This window comes from Amblyraja radiata, chromosome 4 (assembly GCF_010909765.2).
Source record: "Amblyraja radiata isolate CabotCenter1 chromosome 4, sAmbRad1.1.pri, whole genome shotgun sequence".
NCBI lineage: Eukaryota > Metazoa > Chordata > Chondrichthyes > Rajiformes > Rajidae > Amblyraja > Amblyraja radiata.
The window spans coordinates 23,683,087-23,700,725 of record NC_045959.1 but is presented as its reverse complement, the minus strand read 5'-3'; the positions used below and the strand labels follow the sequence as shown (position 1 = coordinate 23,700,725).

General features: G+C 40.5%; 1 protein-coding gene across 2 annotated transcripts in view; it reads left to right on the top strand.

Annotated features, from left to right (window-relative positions):
* znf407 (zinc finger protein 407) overlaps nucleotides 1-17,639 on the top strand; it is a 527,544-nt gene that overhangs the window by 349,925 nt on the left and 159,980 nt on the right. For both annotated transcript variants that reach the window (XM_033019073.1, XM_033019074.1), the window contains exons 6-7: nucleotides 3,332-3,415; nucleotides 7,347-7,467. In XM_033019073.1, coding sequence (XP_032874964.1) covers nucleotides 3,332-3,415; nucleotides 7,347-7,467 — 205 coding nt within the window. The remainder of the gene's footprint in view (nucleotides 1-3,331; nucleotides 3,416-7,346; nucleotides 7,468-17,639) is intronic.

Below are 17,639 nucleotides of genomic sequence, written 5' to 3'. Positions count from 1 at the left end.
TCCTTTTAGCACAAGATGCACCATAGCTTGTGATAAGACCAGTACAAACAAGCCAGTTTTAATAAGAATAATGAGTCAATTTAAGACAAATTGCTTGTGGTTAATAACGTTGAAACCCTGTAAAAGTTTAGACCTTAAATAATGTTGAATGATGTGATATGTTTGTTAGATTGGTAACAATTTCTTGATAGGTGAAATGATTAATATTAAGATGCCTAAAATCAGCTTCCATGTCTAAGAGGGAAGAATATCTAAATTATTCATTAAACTTACTTTAATTTACAAGATTATTTGATTAACTCAATAGAATGTTATTGTATGTGTGGGCCAGACAGACACGGGCAGTGATACTGGACTGGTTCTAGTAAAACAATTTCCCCCAGTCCATATCCAGCTTCATTATTTGTGTGGGTAAAATTGCTCCATACATGGTCCACAACCAACCAGATCAAATAAAAATAACCTCTCAATGTGTCGTTTATTCAGTCAAATTGATTTAAATAGAAAATAACAGCTATCTGGGAATTATTCTCAGCTAATAATGTTAATCAAAGGGTTCATATCATTCCCATAAACGATCGTGTTCTGAAGCCTGAAATTAGATTACTCTCTGAAAATCACTTCCACATACTTGTTATTTTTAATCATTTATCCAGGAAGGCTGTGGAAGAATTAGTTTTCACTCTTTTTTGTCGATTTGGTATTCGATGTTGATGGCCTAAGCATTATAAATGTGATAATTGCATGATTAACAATTGTGATAATAATGACATCTGCACATGGATAGGAAAGGTTTAGAGTTTTGTGGGCCAAATGCGGAGTAAATGGAACTGGCTAAGGGTTGGGACACAGGACATGTTTCTGTGCTACATGACCTAATGACTAAAAGGTTGTCAGAACATGCCAAAACACAATAAAAATAGAAAATACTGGAAGCACCCAGCAGATCAAGCTGTACCTGTGGGAAGAGAAGCCTTGTAAACATTTCAAAACCCGTCATCAAAACTAGGATGGAGACAAAATAAGCTTGTTACAATAGAGTAAAGCGAGGGTGATCATGAGGAAAAACTGTAAACAATGTTATTTTGTCAATTAGGAGCCGTTGGAGAATGAGAACATAGACAAAAGAATGTATGGGTAGCCAAATGCAGAGCAGGAAGATATGCCTGGCAGGGCATATGCGCCACAATGTGAGAGCAAAAAAGGAAGGAAGGGAAAAACAAGCTAAACTAACATTACAGATGGTTGAGACAGCAAGTTTGCTGAAATTGCAGGATTGGATATTAAGTACACAAGGCTGCAACATCCGCAGTGCTGGAAGAACTCAGCATTTCAGTCTGAAGAAGGGTCTTGACTAGATGAGTCATATGTTCATTCCCGCCGCAGAGTTCATCCAACTCTTTGTTTTTTGCTCAAATTCAAGCATCTGCAGTTTCTTGTGTCTCCATTAGGCTGCAGCATGGCTTGAACATGCTAAAACAAACCCTGATAGCAGGAACTCGGGATGTTTTCAATACCGAGCATATGGGAATGTCTTCACAAACTCAATGAATAAATAGGACAGCAAGTGACCCACGTTGATAAAATAACTTCACCATGTAAAATATCCCAAGGTTTCTCTAAGGACCATGATCAGGCAAAACATGACACAAAATCACCCAATTGATATTGGGGTAGGTGGCTAGGAACTGAGTTAAAGTGAACATTTTAATAAAATATTTTAAAGCAGGAAATATCACAAGATGAAGAGGCTCAGGGAGGTATTCCACGTCTTAGATCTGTGATAGCTGTCATTATGGCTGACAATGGAGGAGTGATGGAAATCTGGGATCGGTGAGATGCCAGAACTGGAAGAATGTTTAGATGACTTGCATGGTTGGGAAGCTGATGGGGATAGTTGGTGTGGGGCGAGGCATGGAAAATTTTGAAAATCTGCGTATGGTCTTGGTACAAGGCAGGGAATGTGGGTATAATGGAAGAACTGTAGTTTTGTTATACGGGTCCACTTATCCAAACCACATCTTTTGTTTGCAATCATTTTCTGAATTTTGCACAAAAAAAAGCCAGACCTGTGCTATGCTGCTGCGAGATAATATTGCATCAGACTCAAGGAAGGTAAAAACATAAAAAGATCATTTTAAATTTAAATTATTCATAGAAAAATAAAAGCATTTGCCTGCTTTAAAAACCTACTGGAGCTGGATCATTTGCAAGAAATATATATAAATGGCACATTCTTTTCAACTCCCCATCTTGGAAAAGTAAAAGTCTAGAAGGTTCTCGCAGATGATTGAGCTGCTATGCTTTATTCAGGTCTTGGTCATCGTTTCAACCATGGAAAGGAAGGAATTTCATTCTGAGATGAATTTATGACACTTGTATTGTTCCAATTTCACTGATTTGAAGCTTTCTGGATTTTTTAAAATTTTAAATCATCCAAGGTGTTATTTGGAAGCAAAAACTGTCATATTTTTTATTTTCACATATTTGATGTCTTAATAGTGTAAAAGAAAAACAAATATTTATTGGGGTTAGAAGGGAGAGGTAGATCAGCCATGAGGTAGATCAGCCATTGGCAGAGTAGACTTGATGGGCCAAATGGCCTAATTCTGCTCCTATCTCTTATGATGTTATGATATTGGAGAATGGCAAGAATTTCAAACACTATATCTGTTACATGCTCATTGTACAAAAAAGACCATTTGATTTATTTATCAATGGATAATATTGATGTGCTTTTGAAATGCATTGGTCGTTGAACCTTGTGATTAATGCATCTTTCATCCAATAGTCATTCTTACTTCATTTTGTAGCTTCAGGTAAAAGTTAACTCCTAACGTTTCAATCCAGTAAGATTGCACCATCCACACACCTAGTTAAACTAAAGCTTTGTCCCACTGAGTTTGTGTGTCCAATAGCTGATGCTTAAGAAACCTTTTAGTGACTTCCAGCTGCCATTGTAAGTGGGCGAATCAACATTGAGTGACTGGGTCTGTGGGAATTGAGGGGTAAAGAGGCAGGATATGCATTAAAAAATTCAGTGCATAAAGCAGCCCCATCTGGAAGACATCTAACCGAAATGAAGTTGTACAAAACCATTCCATTGATATTAAAGCTAATTTTTATGGGCCTGACAAGTATGTAATTATGTTCAGTGGTGCTTTTCAGATTTTATCTCAGTCAATAAACTGCAGTGGTAATTTCATTCCCATTTGACATATTTACATGGAAACATTTGATTGGAGGAATTAGCAATCCTGAGAGTCTTGATAGATATGTTTTAATGATCTGTGACCTCCACGCTCTTCTTATCTGTTTATTATTGCAACAGGGGAGAAGTCATTTCTGTGTGACCTCTGCAGATTTGCCGGTGGAACTCGCCATGCTCTAACAAAACACCGACGACAGCACACAGGTCAGTAGAAATTATTCACCTCTTCAGGGCAGTAACCATCAAAAAGATGTAAAATTATAATTGTGACCTACCCGAGGAGAAAAAAAAGTGTTTTCTGCACAGTCAAACTGCTAATTGCCTCGATGCAAAGTTATTGGCATAATAAATGATTTGTAGTAGATACACTACTCATGATTTATATGTATAGAGGAAAGTGGCTGATAGGAAAATCCTCATATTAAATCTGGGCTAATCTATTAATGCTGAAATTGTTCTGTACCAGTCTGTGACAGGGGCATGTGTAATTCTGTAATAAACTTGATGGAGGTATAACTCATTTATAGACCCAATTCTTGGTAAGCAAACTGATTTTTAGCAACTTTCATATTCTTGTCAAATGATACTCTGCAGTAACACAACCCTGCTGTAAAGCAGCATGAGCACTGTAACATAAAGCAAATATTGGAGTATGTTCCTGTGCTCTGCCTTAATTATGGTATTCCAGGAAAAAAGTTATGTGACACCTTTCTTCAAATGTAGTTCATTTTTCTCTCTGCGAGGGTATGAAATCCCACTTACTTTTCACATCTCCCTTGATTATACAAACCGCAAACTATGAAAAGAAAGTATTCTGTTTATTTAAAACCTTTTACAGGCTCAAATCATCCCAAGTCACTTTACAGAAAACATTGTGAGTAAATGCTGCATAGGAAACTCCCACAAGCTGAAATGTGATAGTTACAGATGTTCTTATCATCGTTTTGAGGAGGCAATATATAGTCACCAAAGGCCATCAGAAGTTTGCATCAGTTCCCCGTATTTGTCCTGACATTTAAAAAAAAAATTGCCTTGGTTTAACATCTTAGCCAAAAGATAGCACTTCCATTCTTGCAATAGTCTCTCAATGCTGCACTCAAGTATCATCTTAGGTTTCAAGTCTTTGAAGTGATTCTTGAATAGACAAACTGATTCACAGCTGACCACTCTCCAACCTTGACACATCCTGGTGTAAGTGGGTTAGTAGCAGGTGTGCATAGATGAACTGAGCATAATAATTCTAATGACTTGTTCCACCACCATCCATGGACCGCTCCTTTCCATCCATGATGCCAATGATCCAGGAATACCTGCTGTTCTATCCTCAGGCTTTTAAGTTTGAAGACGAGGTTTTGCAGTTGGAAAGTCATTAAAAAAAACGTAATCCAAAAGAAAAGTCCCGAAGATGCTGTGAATCTGAAATTTAAACAGAGAGTATGTGGAATACTCAGCAGGTTAGGCAGCATCATTGGAGGGAGAAACAGACATGATCAGGTTAAATATCTTCAATCTAAAAATGTTGGCTGGGTTTGGTTTTCCACAGATGATGCCAGACCAGCTAAGTATTTCCAGTATCCTCTGGTTTGATTTTAGTAAATAGTATGTAAAATATAATTGTAATACTTTTGCTTATCAGTATTTATAGTTTTTTTTAAAGAGTTGGGAGCCCAGGGTACTTGGCTGGAGGTGAGAATCACCAGATTGGGGAATGAATTTGAACCATTTGCTCTTCGATTTGTTTGCAGAAGTAGAACACTACAAGGATGAGTGTATTGTGCGAACAATTGTGTGACCTCCTGGAATGTATCCAGTCAGAGCTACTGACCCACAGTTGAATGTTTGAGATTGAAGTGCTCAGCAGGATCACTATGCTTTAGCCTGCATCCCAGTCACTCTTGCATGAGTAGTTTGCCTTGCCTCCATTGTTCTTTCACCAAACACAGTCTTACACAAATGCTGTGAGTAGTACAAAGAAAATAAAGCAGAGTATGTTGTGTTACGGTATTATAGTGTTAAAGTCGCAGCGAAAGTACTGATTAAAAAATAAATAGCAAGGGCCACTATGAGATAGATCGGGACATTGACACTACACTGATTAGAGGTCCATTCAGCAGTCGAATGCTGGGGGGGAAGACGATGTTCCTGAATTTTTTCAAGCTCTTATATCTTCTGCTTGACAGGAGAGGGTAAAGAATGAATTACCGAGATGTAAATGGTCCTTGGCTACTTTCCAGAATTTACCATATGTGGAGATATTGACTAGATTAAGTTTGCATCTCTGGAGTTTAGAAGAATGAGCAATGACCTCATTCAGTCTTAGAATATTTTAATAGGGTCTGCTAGGACGGAGAGGAGGAGGATGTATCCCCTGGCTGAGGAGTCTAAAATCAGAGGTCACAGACTCAGTATTTGAAATGAGGAGACATTTCTTCAATTGAGGCTGTGTGTGCTCCGTCACTGTGATTCAGAATAGAGTTTGATAGATATCTGGTTGTTAGGGAAATCAAGGTTTGTAGAGAAACCAGGAACTCCACAGGACTTAGACAGGTTGGGAGAGTGGGCAAAGAAGTGGCAGGTGGAATACAGCATAGCAATGCATTTGGTAGTAGGAATAAAGGCATAGACTATTTTCTAAATGGGGAGAGAATTCAGAAGTTGGAGGTGCAAAGGGACTTGGGAGTGTTGGTGCAGGATTCCTAAAAAAAGTTGATTTGCACATCAAATCAGTAGTAAGGAAGTCAAATGCAATGTTGGTATATATTTTGAGAGGACTAGAATATAAAAAGTAGGGATATATTACTGAGGCCTTGGGCCTCATTGGAATATTGTGACCAGTTTTGGGCTCCATATCGGAGGAAGGATGTACAGGCATTGGAGGGGGGGGGGGTGGGGGGGGCTAGAGGAGGTTTACGCAAATGATCCCAGGAATGATTGGGTTAACATAAGATGAGCATTTAATGGCACTGCGTATGTACTCCTGGAGTTTAGAAAGATGAGTGGGGACCTCATTGAAATTTACTGAATAGTGAAGGGCCTGGATAGAGTGGATGTGGAGAGGATGTCTTTGGTAGAGTTTAGGACCAAAGGCCATAGCCTCAGAATAAAAGAACATACCTTTAGAAAGGTGATGAGGAGGAATTTCTTTAGTTGGAGGGTGGTGAATCTGTGGAATTCATTGCCAAATATAGCTGTGAATGCCAATTCAATGGATATTTTTAAGGCAGAGGTTGACAGATTCTTGATTAATAAGGGTTTCGGGGGTTATGGGGAGAATGGGGTTGAGAAGGAAAGATAGATCAGCCATGATTGAATGGTGGAGTAGACTTGATGGGCCTAGTGGCCCAACTCTGCTCCTATAACTTCTGAACTTATGAACTTACGGGGTGGGGTGTAAGATTACCCATGATCTTGATGAATACAAGAGAGTCTCGAAGAGCCAGATAACCTGCTCTTGCTCCAAAAAAAAATGTTTACTCCAAATTGCCCAGGTTTTGTATGTTTTTGACTCTTCTTGGACTATCCTGTTCTGTATGGATTAGCAAATGCAGCTAAGGCATGAAAGTTATGTCAGAAAAGCTGGATTGACAATATGGCATTTTCTTCCCATTCATTGCCTCTATTAGTATGGAAGATGTAAATGAATGATAAGCACAGGTCAGCGATTGAAGGAAAGTACTAGCCACCTGCTAAACCCCCTGGTAATTTATAATATCTTCACAATCTTGATATTCTTATATCTACTTGTGCCTTTCTTTTTTGTTACCCTGTATAAAGAAAGCTCTGCCTTCTTCCGAAATCTGTTCATTTTTAAATGCTAAACATTACAATGTTCACGACTGATAAAAGGTTAATCCAGTCGTGACCATTTAATTGAGAGTTGGTACTTTATTATGGTGAAAGATGCAAAAATATGCAATCTGTGACTTTTAAAACATTACACCTTATAATGCAAGTATCAAAAGTCTTTGGAGATTGTGAACATATACAAAAATAAAGTATATATGATTGGTCTTCAACTTGGTCAATGAGTAAATGCTTCTGAAATTAAATCTTTCAGAGCAAGATTTTTTTAATCCTTACCCTGATAATTATAGGAGTCTGTCATGGAAAGAAATAATGAGGCTTTCTTTTGTAGGTGAAAAGCCATTCAAATGTGACCAGTGCAACTTTGCTTCCACAACGCAATCTCATCTGACCCGACACAGACGTGTCCACACAGGAGAGAAGCCTTATAAGTGCCCTTGGTGTGATTACAGGTAACAGTTCATTAGATGCCATTTGATGTGAAAAAGATTAAAGGTGATGAGAAAAGGTTTATTCAAATTAAAAATACATTGCCATTTAAGTACATAACCAGCATCAGTAATTACAGATCTAATTAGAAATTAAATTCCTCAAAGATTGCATTTTTAAGGGTGTTTGGCAACCCAGATCATGTCTTGTTTAATTTCATTATTTGTGTGCCGAATAAATTTTAGGATGCATTTTTTTAATTGCTTGTCAAAATCAGATGTTTAATTGTGGAAGGATAACAGGAACAATGTTTTTCTTAACTATAGGAATGGTTGCACTTAATTTGAGGAAGTTGCAGGTTACTTATACTAGTGAACTTGATATGTTCACTTCAAACTGATCAAAGGGACAACTTCAGTAAACAAACCACTGCATTGTTAAAACTCTAGGGAGGTTTTACATAATACTGCCTGAACAGATTGACAAAATATTAATCTACTATTACCTGATCTATTGTCTATTTCTAAAATTCTGCTTTAATATTAGATCGCAAACATTCTCACTGTTTCTCACTTTTTTAAACTTGTATGTTTCTTGATTTTTTTGATAACCTTCCATTTTTAATACTGTTAATCCATCACTATTTAATAACGTTGAATGTGAAATTTACCTGTGGTGCAAATGCTGACAACTTTTGAAAATATGGGACATCCTTTTGAGAATGTTGATAACACTTCTGATGCCAATTTGGCTCAGTTAACCAGGGAAGTGAAGAGAGTTCTTCTTGGAGCTGCAAAGGGGCTGCACTGATATTTTTCAAAATTATAAACAATTTTGATAGAATGTGGGGGAAATATGTCACTGAGTTTGTAACAGTGAGGTATACATGTAAGATTATTATCAAAAGGAGAATTGAGGGGTTTATTGTGCTTTGGAATGTCTTGAATTAGGGAGATGAATCAGACAGAATTTTTAAAAAGGACTTTGATTAAAAATTTAGTGAAAAATAATTGAATGAGGAAAGAGCAGGGAGCATGCAGATAATCAGACAGTGAAGGTACGGCATAAATTGGCTAAAAGATCGAATGGCTTCATTTTGCTCTCTATCGCTTTTTTGATACATACTCGATAAAGCTTTTGTTTTCCTCAAATTATGTTTTGTTTCAGAGATAGAGAGAGAGAGAGAGAGAGAGAGAGAATCAGTTTTAATTGAATAATATTAGCATTTTTATCTTGACTTAACTGAGATGGCAGAAGCGTTTATCATATGTCAGTGCGTTAATGGAGATCACATCTGAATAAAATTTCAACACAACCATTTTCCTGATTATTAGAGGCAGCATAATTTGTGTTTGCAAAAATAAAAATTGAAATTGGCTCTTTTAACATGACTTTTCATGGAGCAGCCGCTGGGGTCATAGATTGTAGGTGTGGTTAGAAATAGAGAAGGGTGCAGCAGGTGTTGGAAGTCTAAAAGTGAGGATTACATTATCCAGTAAGTAGAAAAGGAAAAGACAAGAGTAACATATTTTGGGGGTAAATATTTACAAAAGCCGGGACCTAGAGATGAGGTAAACCTTTAATGAGACTGATCAACACACCACAGAAGGAATCAATTATCTCTCAGAATGTCTTTGATTCTATTGGGGATCTCAGATTAAAAGATAGCAAATGTAACCCCACTATTCAAGAAAGGAGGGAAAGAGGAAATACTAGCCTATCAGAAGCAGAGAAAATGCTGGAATCGATTAAAAAACATTTGACAATGCTTTTAGAAAATACTAAACTTAGTGGGACCCGTTGAGCCCCGTTCCCCCAACGCAATATTCCATCGCAACCCGTTTCCACCACTCACCCATTTCCCCAACTCAACCCGTTCCCCCAATGCAATATTTCACCACTCATCCATAGCCCAAACTGCGCAGGCACGGTTCATTTCCCCTTATCCCCCAACACTCCCTCCCAACCCTCCCTCTTCTCTCCCCTCCTCCATTCCCTCCCTCACCTCTCCTTTCCCCTACCGTCAGTCACTCCCTACCCTCAGTCACACCTTACCCTTAGTCACTCGTTCCCCCCCCCATACCCCTCTGGCTTTTAAAAAAAATGTAAATGAGATGTCATTGTGGGGTGGAGCACTGCTGATGGGCAGTTTATGTAAATGACTGCAAGATCAAGTGATTTTTCTCAGTGGAGTTTTGTAAAGTTTAAAATGTGAATAACTTGTAAAATATAACATAAATCTGAACGAAAATTGATAAAAAACACATCACATGACAATTGTGAGTAAGATGGTCCAAATATTGTTGTGCTATCGTGCACCGTTTGGGCGTAGTTCCGGGACCACGCACGCACGCAGACAAAATCACAAACAAGATGAGAATTTTAGTAATATACTAGACCAAGTGCTCCCACAACACACCCTTCCCTCCCCGTAGCCCCCACGGGAGGTGTGGTCCTTCAACTCAAGCCATTCCCGAACATAAATGAAGCTGATCACTGCTAGCTGAGCCATTGTGACGTCATCAGTTGAAGCTGGTCATTTTAAATTCAGTCTTTTGAATTTTTTAAACTTTAATCAGTAATGTCAAGAAATAAAGCATAAAATGTTCAGTGACATTTTTGTTGGCATTTATAAAGCTTTAATTGCGGATGGTTTGTCAAATATAGGATGAAATTTTGTGACATCATCAGTTGAAGCTGGTCGTTTTAAATTCAGTCTTTTGATTTTTTTTAACTTTTAATGTATTGAATTGAGAATGTCGAGAAATAAAGCATAAAATGTTCAGTGAAGGTGCTCTTTGCCTCGAGGGGAAAAATGTCAATCAGAATATGTAAAAATGTAATCTTCACGCGTAGTCTTTTTGCGAAGATGTAAAGACAAGCACATATACACACATATACACACCTAAAAGATCAGACTTTTAATAAATATATGATGATACTAGACCAAGTGGGGCCTGTTGGGCCCCATTCGCCCAAAGCAATATTCTACCACTCACCCGTTCCCCCAACGCAACCCGTTCCACCAACAGAATATTCCACCACTCACCCATAGCCCCCATCTGCGCAGACGTAGCTTATTTCCCCTCATCCCCCAACATTCCCTCCCCCTCCTCTTCACCCTCCCTTTTCTCTTCCCTATCCTCCTCCCCTCTCCTCCACCCTCCCCCACTCCCTCCCTCACCTCTCCCTCCTTCTCCTTTCCCTTATTCTCAGTCACTCCCTCCCTCCCTGCCTCCATAACCCCTCTCCCCTCTCTACCCCCTCCTCTCTAACCCCTCGTCGCCACTCCTCACCTCCCCCCAATCCCACCCCCCCACTCTCCCTTCTCACTTCCCCCACTGCCCTTCTCTTCCTCTATCCCATACTCCCGACCTGCACCGCTCCCCCATCATCCCCCACTTTCCACACCTCCCCCAGCTCACTCCACCACTCCCCTACTTTCCCCTCCCATTCCCTCCTCTCCTTCAATCCTCCCACTCTCTCTGCTCACCTCCCCAGGATCTCGATCTAAACAACTGCTGGCCCTGTTTTCTCCACAATGTCGGCAATGAAGTTGTATTTGAGGCGGGGGCTGTCGGGGGGACGGGCTAAGCGGCCTGGAGCCAGGGGAGGGCCAGGGAGAAGTCAAGGCTGCGGCCTAGTCCTTGCTCCGAGTCCCGCTCCTCTCCCTCCCCACAGGCTTGGATGCCTCCGCCCCCATACCTCGCTCCAACCTTAGCGCTGCGGTCATTTCAAATCCCGTGCGCGCGGGGAGACTTTCAGTTATTCACGCGTGCGGATTTTTAAATAACGGAAAGTCAGTCAGTCACTTTATGAAAACTGATTTTTAAAAAATGTAAATGAGATCCCATTGTGATGTCATTGTGGGGTTGAACACTGCACACGGACAGTTTATGTAAATGAGATCCCATAGTGACGTCAAACGTTGATGCACGCCAGTGCAGATGCAAGTCAATTTTCTTAAAGTGGGGTTATGTAAAGTTTAAAATATGAATAACGTAAAATAAACCATCCATCTGAACGAAACTTGATGAAAACACACAACAGGACAATGGTGAGTAAGGTGGTCCATAAATTGTAGCGCTATCGTGTACCGTTTTGGCGAAGTTCCGGGAGCACATGGGCAGAATCAAGGAGACCTTGTACAACTATTTTACCAAAACTCTTCTCTTGTTTGTGTGTGTGCGATCTGGGCACAATCTATTTTCTTCCAAACGCTAGGCTCCAGCCTTCCCATTTTCACTCATCTTACTCACATTTTTACCCTGGAGGCAATAAACATTTTCCCGTCGCATTTCCATGTATATTTCTGAACTTTTTGATCCATGAAATTTTAAAAACAGTCCAAACTCACCCATTTTTAGAAAAAATAAATCCGACTGACGTCACAATGCATTCGCAAGGCAGGACCGGATACTTTGGGAGGGAGGAGCACTCCAGCGTTTGCGGTGAACGAGGTGCCTGGTGGGAAGGCTACTGCCACGGGCTGAGCCCGGCGACTGGGCCTGGGCTGGAGCCGAGCCTGGAGCTGGAGTGAGTGCCGAGCCCAGGGTTTGGGATGGGGCTGTGACCGGGGCCGAGAAAGAAGCTGCCGGTGGAACCAAGGACAAGCCTGGGCCTGGACTGGAACCCAGGCAGCGGCCGAGCTGACGGCTGGAGGCTGCCGGTGGAACCAAGGATGAGCCTGGGTCTACAGCCAGGGCCGGGTCGAGTACGAGAACCAGGCCGAGTTCCAGGCCCTGGCGCTGCTCTACACCCTGGGTAGGTCCTGGGGCAGGGAATGGGAGTGAGAGGAGGAGGATGATGGAAATGAGGAGGAAGGAGATGGGGTGAGGTCTCTACTCCCCTTCCTCTCTGCCCATCTCCCTCTCTGCCGCCTCTCCCTCCCTCTCTATTCCCTTCCCTCTCTACCCCCACTCTACTCCCCTCCCTCTCTACCCCCACCCCCTCTCTACCCCCACCCCCTCCCTACCCCCACCCCTCCCTCTCTACCCCTTCCCCCTCCTTCCCTAACCCTCTCCCTCTCTACCCTCTCCCCCTCCCTCTCTACTCCCCTTCCTCTCTGCCGCCCCTCCCTCTCTACCACCCTTCCCTCTCTACCCCCCTCCCTCTCTAGGGAGTGGTGAGTATTAGGACCTATGGGTGAGTGGTGGAATATTGTGTTTGGGAACCAGTCCTCCACTGTGACGTAGAGCATGCAATATTATGTTGGCTTTTATTGCAAGATTTGAGTACCCTAGTAGAGTTGTGCAAGTGCAACACCGTAGGCATCTGGAATATTGCGCGCTGATCTTGTTTTCCTACCTGTAATTTAATGAGTTCAATGAAGGATCATCAGATTGATTCCAGGAGTGATGATTTGTTGCGTGAGGAGGGATTAAGCAGATTGGATTCATGCTATCATGAATTTAGGTGAATGAGAAGTGAGCTTATTGCAAAATTATTTTAAGTTGACAGGGTAGATGCACAATGATGATGTCCCTGGCTGGGGTGTCTTCAATTAAGGATCAGAGTCTCTAAACAGAGATTGACTATTCAGGAAAGAGTTGAATAGTCAACTTACCCAGAGGCAATAACGTTTTGAAATTTTTTACACCAGAGGCTGTAATTGAATGTTTTTATTTGGATGTAGAGGAGTTGAGGGTTTCATGGCAGGAAGTAGATGTGAGGACATTTGTCTATTTCTTATGTTTAAACATTATGGGGAAGGAGAAACAGGTGGATGTTGAGAATTACCAGTATAGGCATTGAATAGAAACCTTTGTGAAGGGCTTTCAGCTGAAATAGGTGACACTGCTGGATGATAAATAAAGACAATATCTCCAAACAGTGAAGTGTCCTTTAAAGAACGAGCAAATAGCTGAATCAATAAAACTACCAGCTGCTCACACGGCAAATGAAAAAGGGTAGAAAGTGAGCATGAAGGGGAGTTTCTTCCCATTCCCACGCTGACCTCTCTGTCCTGGGCCTCCTCCATTGTCAGAGTGAGGCCATAAGTAAATTGGAGGAACATCACCTCATATTTTGCATGGGCACATTACAACCCAGGGGTATGCATATTGATTTATCTAACTTCAAGCAACCCTTAAATCCCCTCTCTCTCTCTCCATCCATCCCCAACCTAATCGTCATACTAATTTTACTGTTGTCCTGTAGAGTTTCACTGTCTGTATTAACTCATTATCACCTATCCCACAGCCAACAATGGACTATTGTGGGCTCCAGATGTCCTTGATTATTGTTGCTTTCTGCATACCTTCCATTCATTTGTCCTAAGTACCGCCCGAAATGTCACCTATTCCTTTTCTCCAGAGATGCTGCCTGACCCGCTGAGTTACCCCAGCTTTTTGTGTCTAACATAGCGATATGTTATGCAATTTTCACATGCTATGCAGATTGTGTCAGTCTCTTGATTTTCTTTCAGCTCTTTCTTGCTGAGAATCACCTCCCAAAACAATGTTTTTGTTTCAAATGTTGTTGGTTCAGTGACTTTCTGTTATTGCTCACATTTGTACCTGTGAATATTTTAAAGCTCAAAATGTACTCACAGAATTTTAGAACCCTCGATGGGGATGCAAAATCAAAATATTTCCATGGGTCAGCAAAGATTAACATAAAATCATATCATCATCATAGTCAAATTTAGTGACAAAATCCACAAATGATGCATAATTGAAAAAAGCAGTATTTCTAAAATTGAAGTGTAAATGCATAGAAAGTGATTCAATAATATTTCTGTTGTATAGTCTTTCCTGGTATAAAATGGTTTTGAATTCTAATTTAGTGAATTTAGATTTACTTATCGGCTTCTGAAATTACAGAATACAATTTTCACAAAGATATTAACTTACAAAATTTGTTAGTTGCACAAATGATATTCTGTCTGAATATTTAATTCAGTTGCACAGAGAGATTTGGTAACAGCTTCAGACTGAAACCTTAGTAATTAAAGTGTGTTTGTGTGTGACTATGTGAATGTTGCAAATTGAATGTAAAATGAGAAAAGTTATTGCACACTTATGAAGGATCTTGTTACGTGCTTTCTGGAGCTTGTTCTTTTCACCGTATCTTTATTCTTGAATCGGATAGCCTTGAGAGCTTTGTTCTGCAGATGCTTTGGTTTGTAATGCAGTATTTCTGCAGAACATTTTAGAAAATTAGTGGCCATTCACTGTGTGTAATTTTTATTTATGGTTCAGTGTATGCATATTGTCCTATCAGCAGTTTATATTTTATCCCATTGCTGCAGGAACTGCTATGGTGTAAAGAAAATGCTAGCCACTTTTACATGGAGAATAAATATATACAGCCTTGTTTATGTTCCCTGCTTCCCAATTTTCTTTAATAAATTGCGCTATAGTTTAGGCTCCTTTCTAAACTTACAGGCTCAGCAACAATGCATCAGAGCTTGATGGAGTCAGGGATCCTTCATAGCAAAAGGATTTGAGTATAGGAGCATTCATAGCAAAAGGATTTGAGGATTTGAGTATAGGAGCAGGGAGGTTCTACTGCAGTTGTACAGGGTCTTGGTGAGACCACACCTGGAGTATTGCATACAGTTTTGGTCTCCTAATCTGAGGAAAGACATTCTTGCCATAGAGGCAGTACAGAGAAGGTTCACCAGACTGATTTCTGGGATGTCAGGACTTTCATATGAAGAAAGACTGGATAGACTCGGCTCGTACTCGCTAGAATTTAGAAGATTGAGGGGGGATCTTATAGAAATTTACAAAATTCTTAAGGGGTTGGACAGGCTAGATGCAGGAAGATTGTTCCCGATGTTGGGGAAGTCCAGAACAAGGGGTCACAGTTTAAGGATAAGGGGGAAATCTTTTAGGACCGAGATGAGGAAAACATTTTTCACACAGAGAGTGGTGAATCTCTGGAATTCTCTGCCACAGAAGGTAGTTGAGGCCAGTTCATTGGCTATATTTAAGAGGGAGTTAGATGTGACCCTTGTGGCTAAAGGGATCAGGGGACATGGAGAGAAGGCAGGTACAGGATACTGAGTTGGATGATCAGCGATTATCATATTGAATGGCGGTGCAGGCTCGAAGGGCCGAATGGCCTACTCCTGCACCTATTTTCTATGTTTCTTTGATCCTGCAGCAAATCTGATTCTTCTTTGTCATTTCTTGGCTGTAACATTTACTTGTGTCTTTTACAAAAAAATTAGATAGAAATGTTAGTGTCAACCGTGTTCAGTTGATAATACTCTTGCCTTTTAAGTGAGAGAGTGTAGGTTTCTGCTCCACTCCAACCTGTATCTATATTGGGTTGGAGTTTGTAAAATGTGTGCAGGATAGTTTTTTGCAGCAATACATAGAAGTACCTACTAGAGAAGGGGCGGTGCTGGACCTCCTGTTAGGAAATGAGACGGGTCAGGTGGCAGAGGTATGCGTTGGGGAACAGTTCGGGACCAGTGATCACAATACCATTAGTTTCAATATAATTATGGAGAGGGTCAGAACTGGACCTAGGGTTGAGATTTTTGATTGGAGAAAGGCTAACTTTGAGGAGATGTGAAAGGATTTAAAAGGAGTAAATTGGGACAGTTTGTTTTATGGGAAAGATGTGGAAGAGAAATGGAGGACATTTAAAGGTGAAATTTTAAGAGTACAGATTCTTTATGTCCCTGTTCGGTTGAAAGGAAATAGTAAAAATTGGAAAGAGCCATGGTTTTCAAGGGAAATTGAACACTTGGTTCGGAAAAAGAGAGAGATCTACAATAATTATAGGCAGCATGGAGTAAATGAGGTGCTTGAGGAGTATAAAGAATGTAAAAAGAATCTTAAGAAAGAAATTAGAAAAGCTAAAAGAAGATATGAGGTTGCTTTGGCAAGTAAGGTGAAAGTAAATCCAAAGGGTTTCTACAGATATATTAATAGCAAAAGGATAACGAGGGATAAAATTGGTCCATTTGAGAGTCAGAGTGGACAGCTATCTGCAGAGCCAAAAGAGATGGGGGAGATATTGAACAATTTCTTTTCTTCGGTATTCACCAAGGAGAAGGATATTGAATTGTGTGAGGTAAAGGAAACAAGTAGAGTAGCTATGGAAACTATGAGATTCAAAGAAGAGGAAGTACTGACACTTTTGAGAAATATAAAAGTGGATAAGTCTCCAGGTCCGGACAGGATATTCCCTAGGACATTGAGGGAAGTTAGTGTAGAAATAGCAGGGGCTATGACAGAAATATTTCAAATGTCATTAGAAACGGGAATAGTGCCGGAGGATTGGCGTACTGCGCATGTTGTTCCATTGTTTAAAAAGGGGTCTAAGAGTAAACCTAGCAATTATAGACCTGTTAGTTTGACGTCAGTGGTGGGCAAATTAATGGAAAGGATACTTAGAGATAATATATATAAGCATCTGGATAAACAGGGTCTGATTAGGAACAGTCAACATGGATTTGTGCCTGGCAGGTCGTGTTTGACTAATCTTCTTGAATTTTTTGAAGAGGTTACTCGGGAAATTGATGAGGGTAAAGCAGTGGATGTTGTATATATGGACTTCAGTAAGGCCTTTGACAAGGTTCCTCACGGAAGGTTGGTTAAGAAGGTTCAATTGTTGGGTATTAATGGTGGAGTAGCAAGATGGATTCAACAGTGGCTGAATGGGAGATGCCAGAGAGTAATGGTGGATGGTTGTTTGTCAGGTTGGAGGCCAGTGACTAGTGGGGTGCCACAGGGATCTGTGTTGGGTCCACTGTTGTTTATCATGTACATCAATGATCTGGATGATGGTGTGGTAAATTGGATTAGTAAGTATGCAGATGATACTAAGATAGGTGGGGTTGTGGATAATGAAATAGATTTTCAAAGTCTACAGAGAGATTTATGCCAGTTGGAAGAGTGGGCTGAAAGATGGCAGATGGAGTTTAATGCTGATAAGTGTGAGGTGCTACATCTTGGCAGGACAAATCAAAACAGGACGTACATGGTAAATGGTAGGGAATTGAAGAATGCAGGTGAACAGAGGGATCTGGGAATAACTGTGCACAGTTCCCTGAAAGTAGAATCTCATGTAGATAGGGTGGTAAAGAAAGCTTTTGGTGTGCTGGCCTTTATAAATCAGAGCATTGAGTATGGAAGTTGGGATGTAATGTTAAAATTGTACAAGGCATTGGTGAGGCCAATTCTGGAGTATGGTGTACAATTTTGGTCGCCTAATTATAGGAAGGATGTCAACA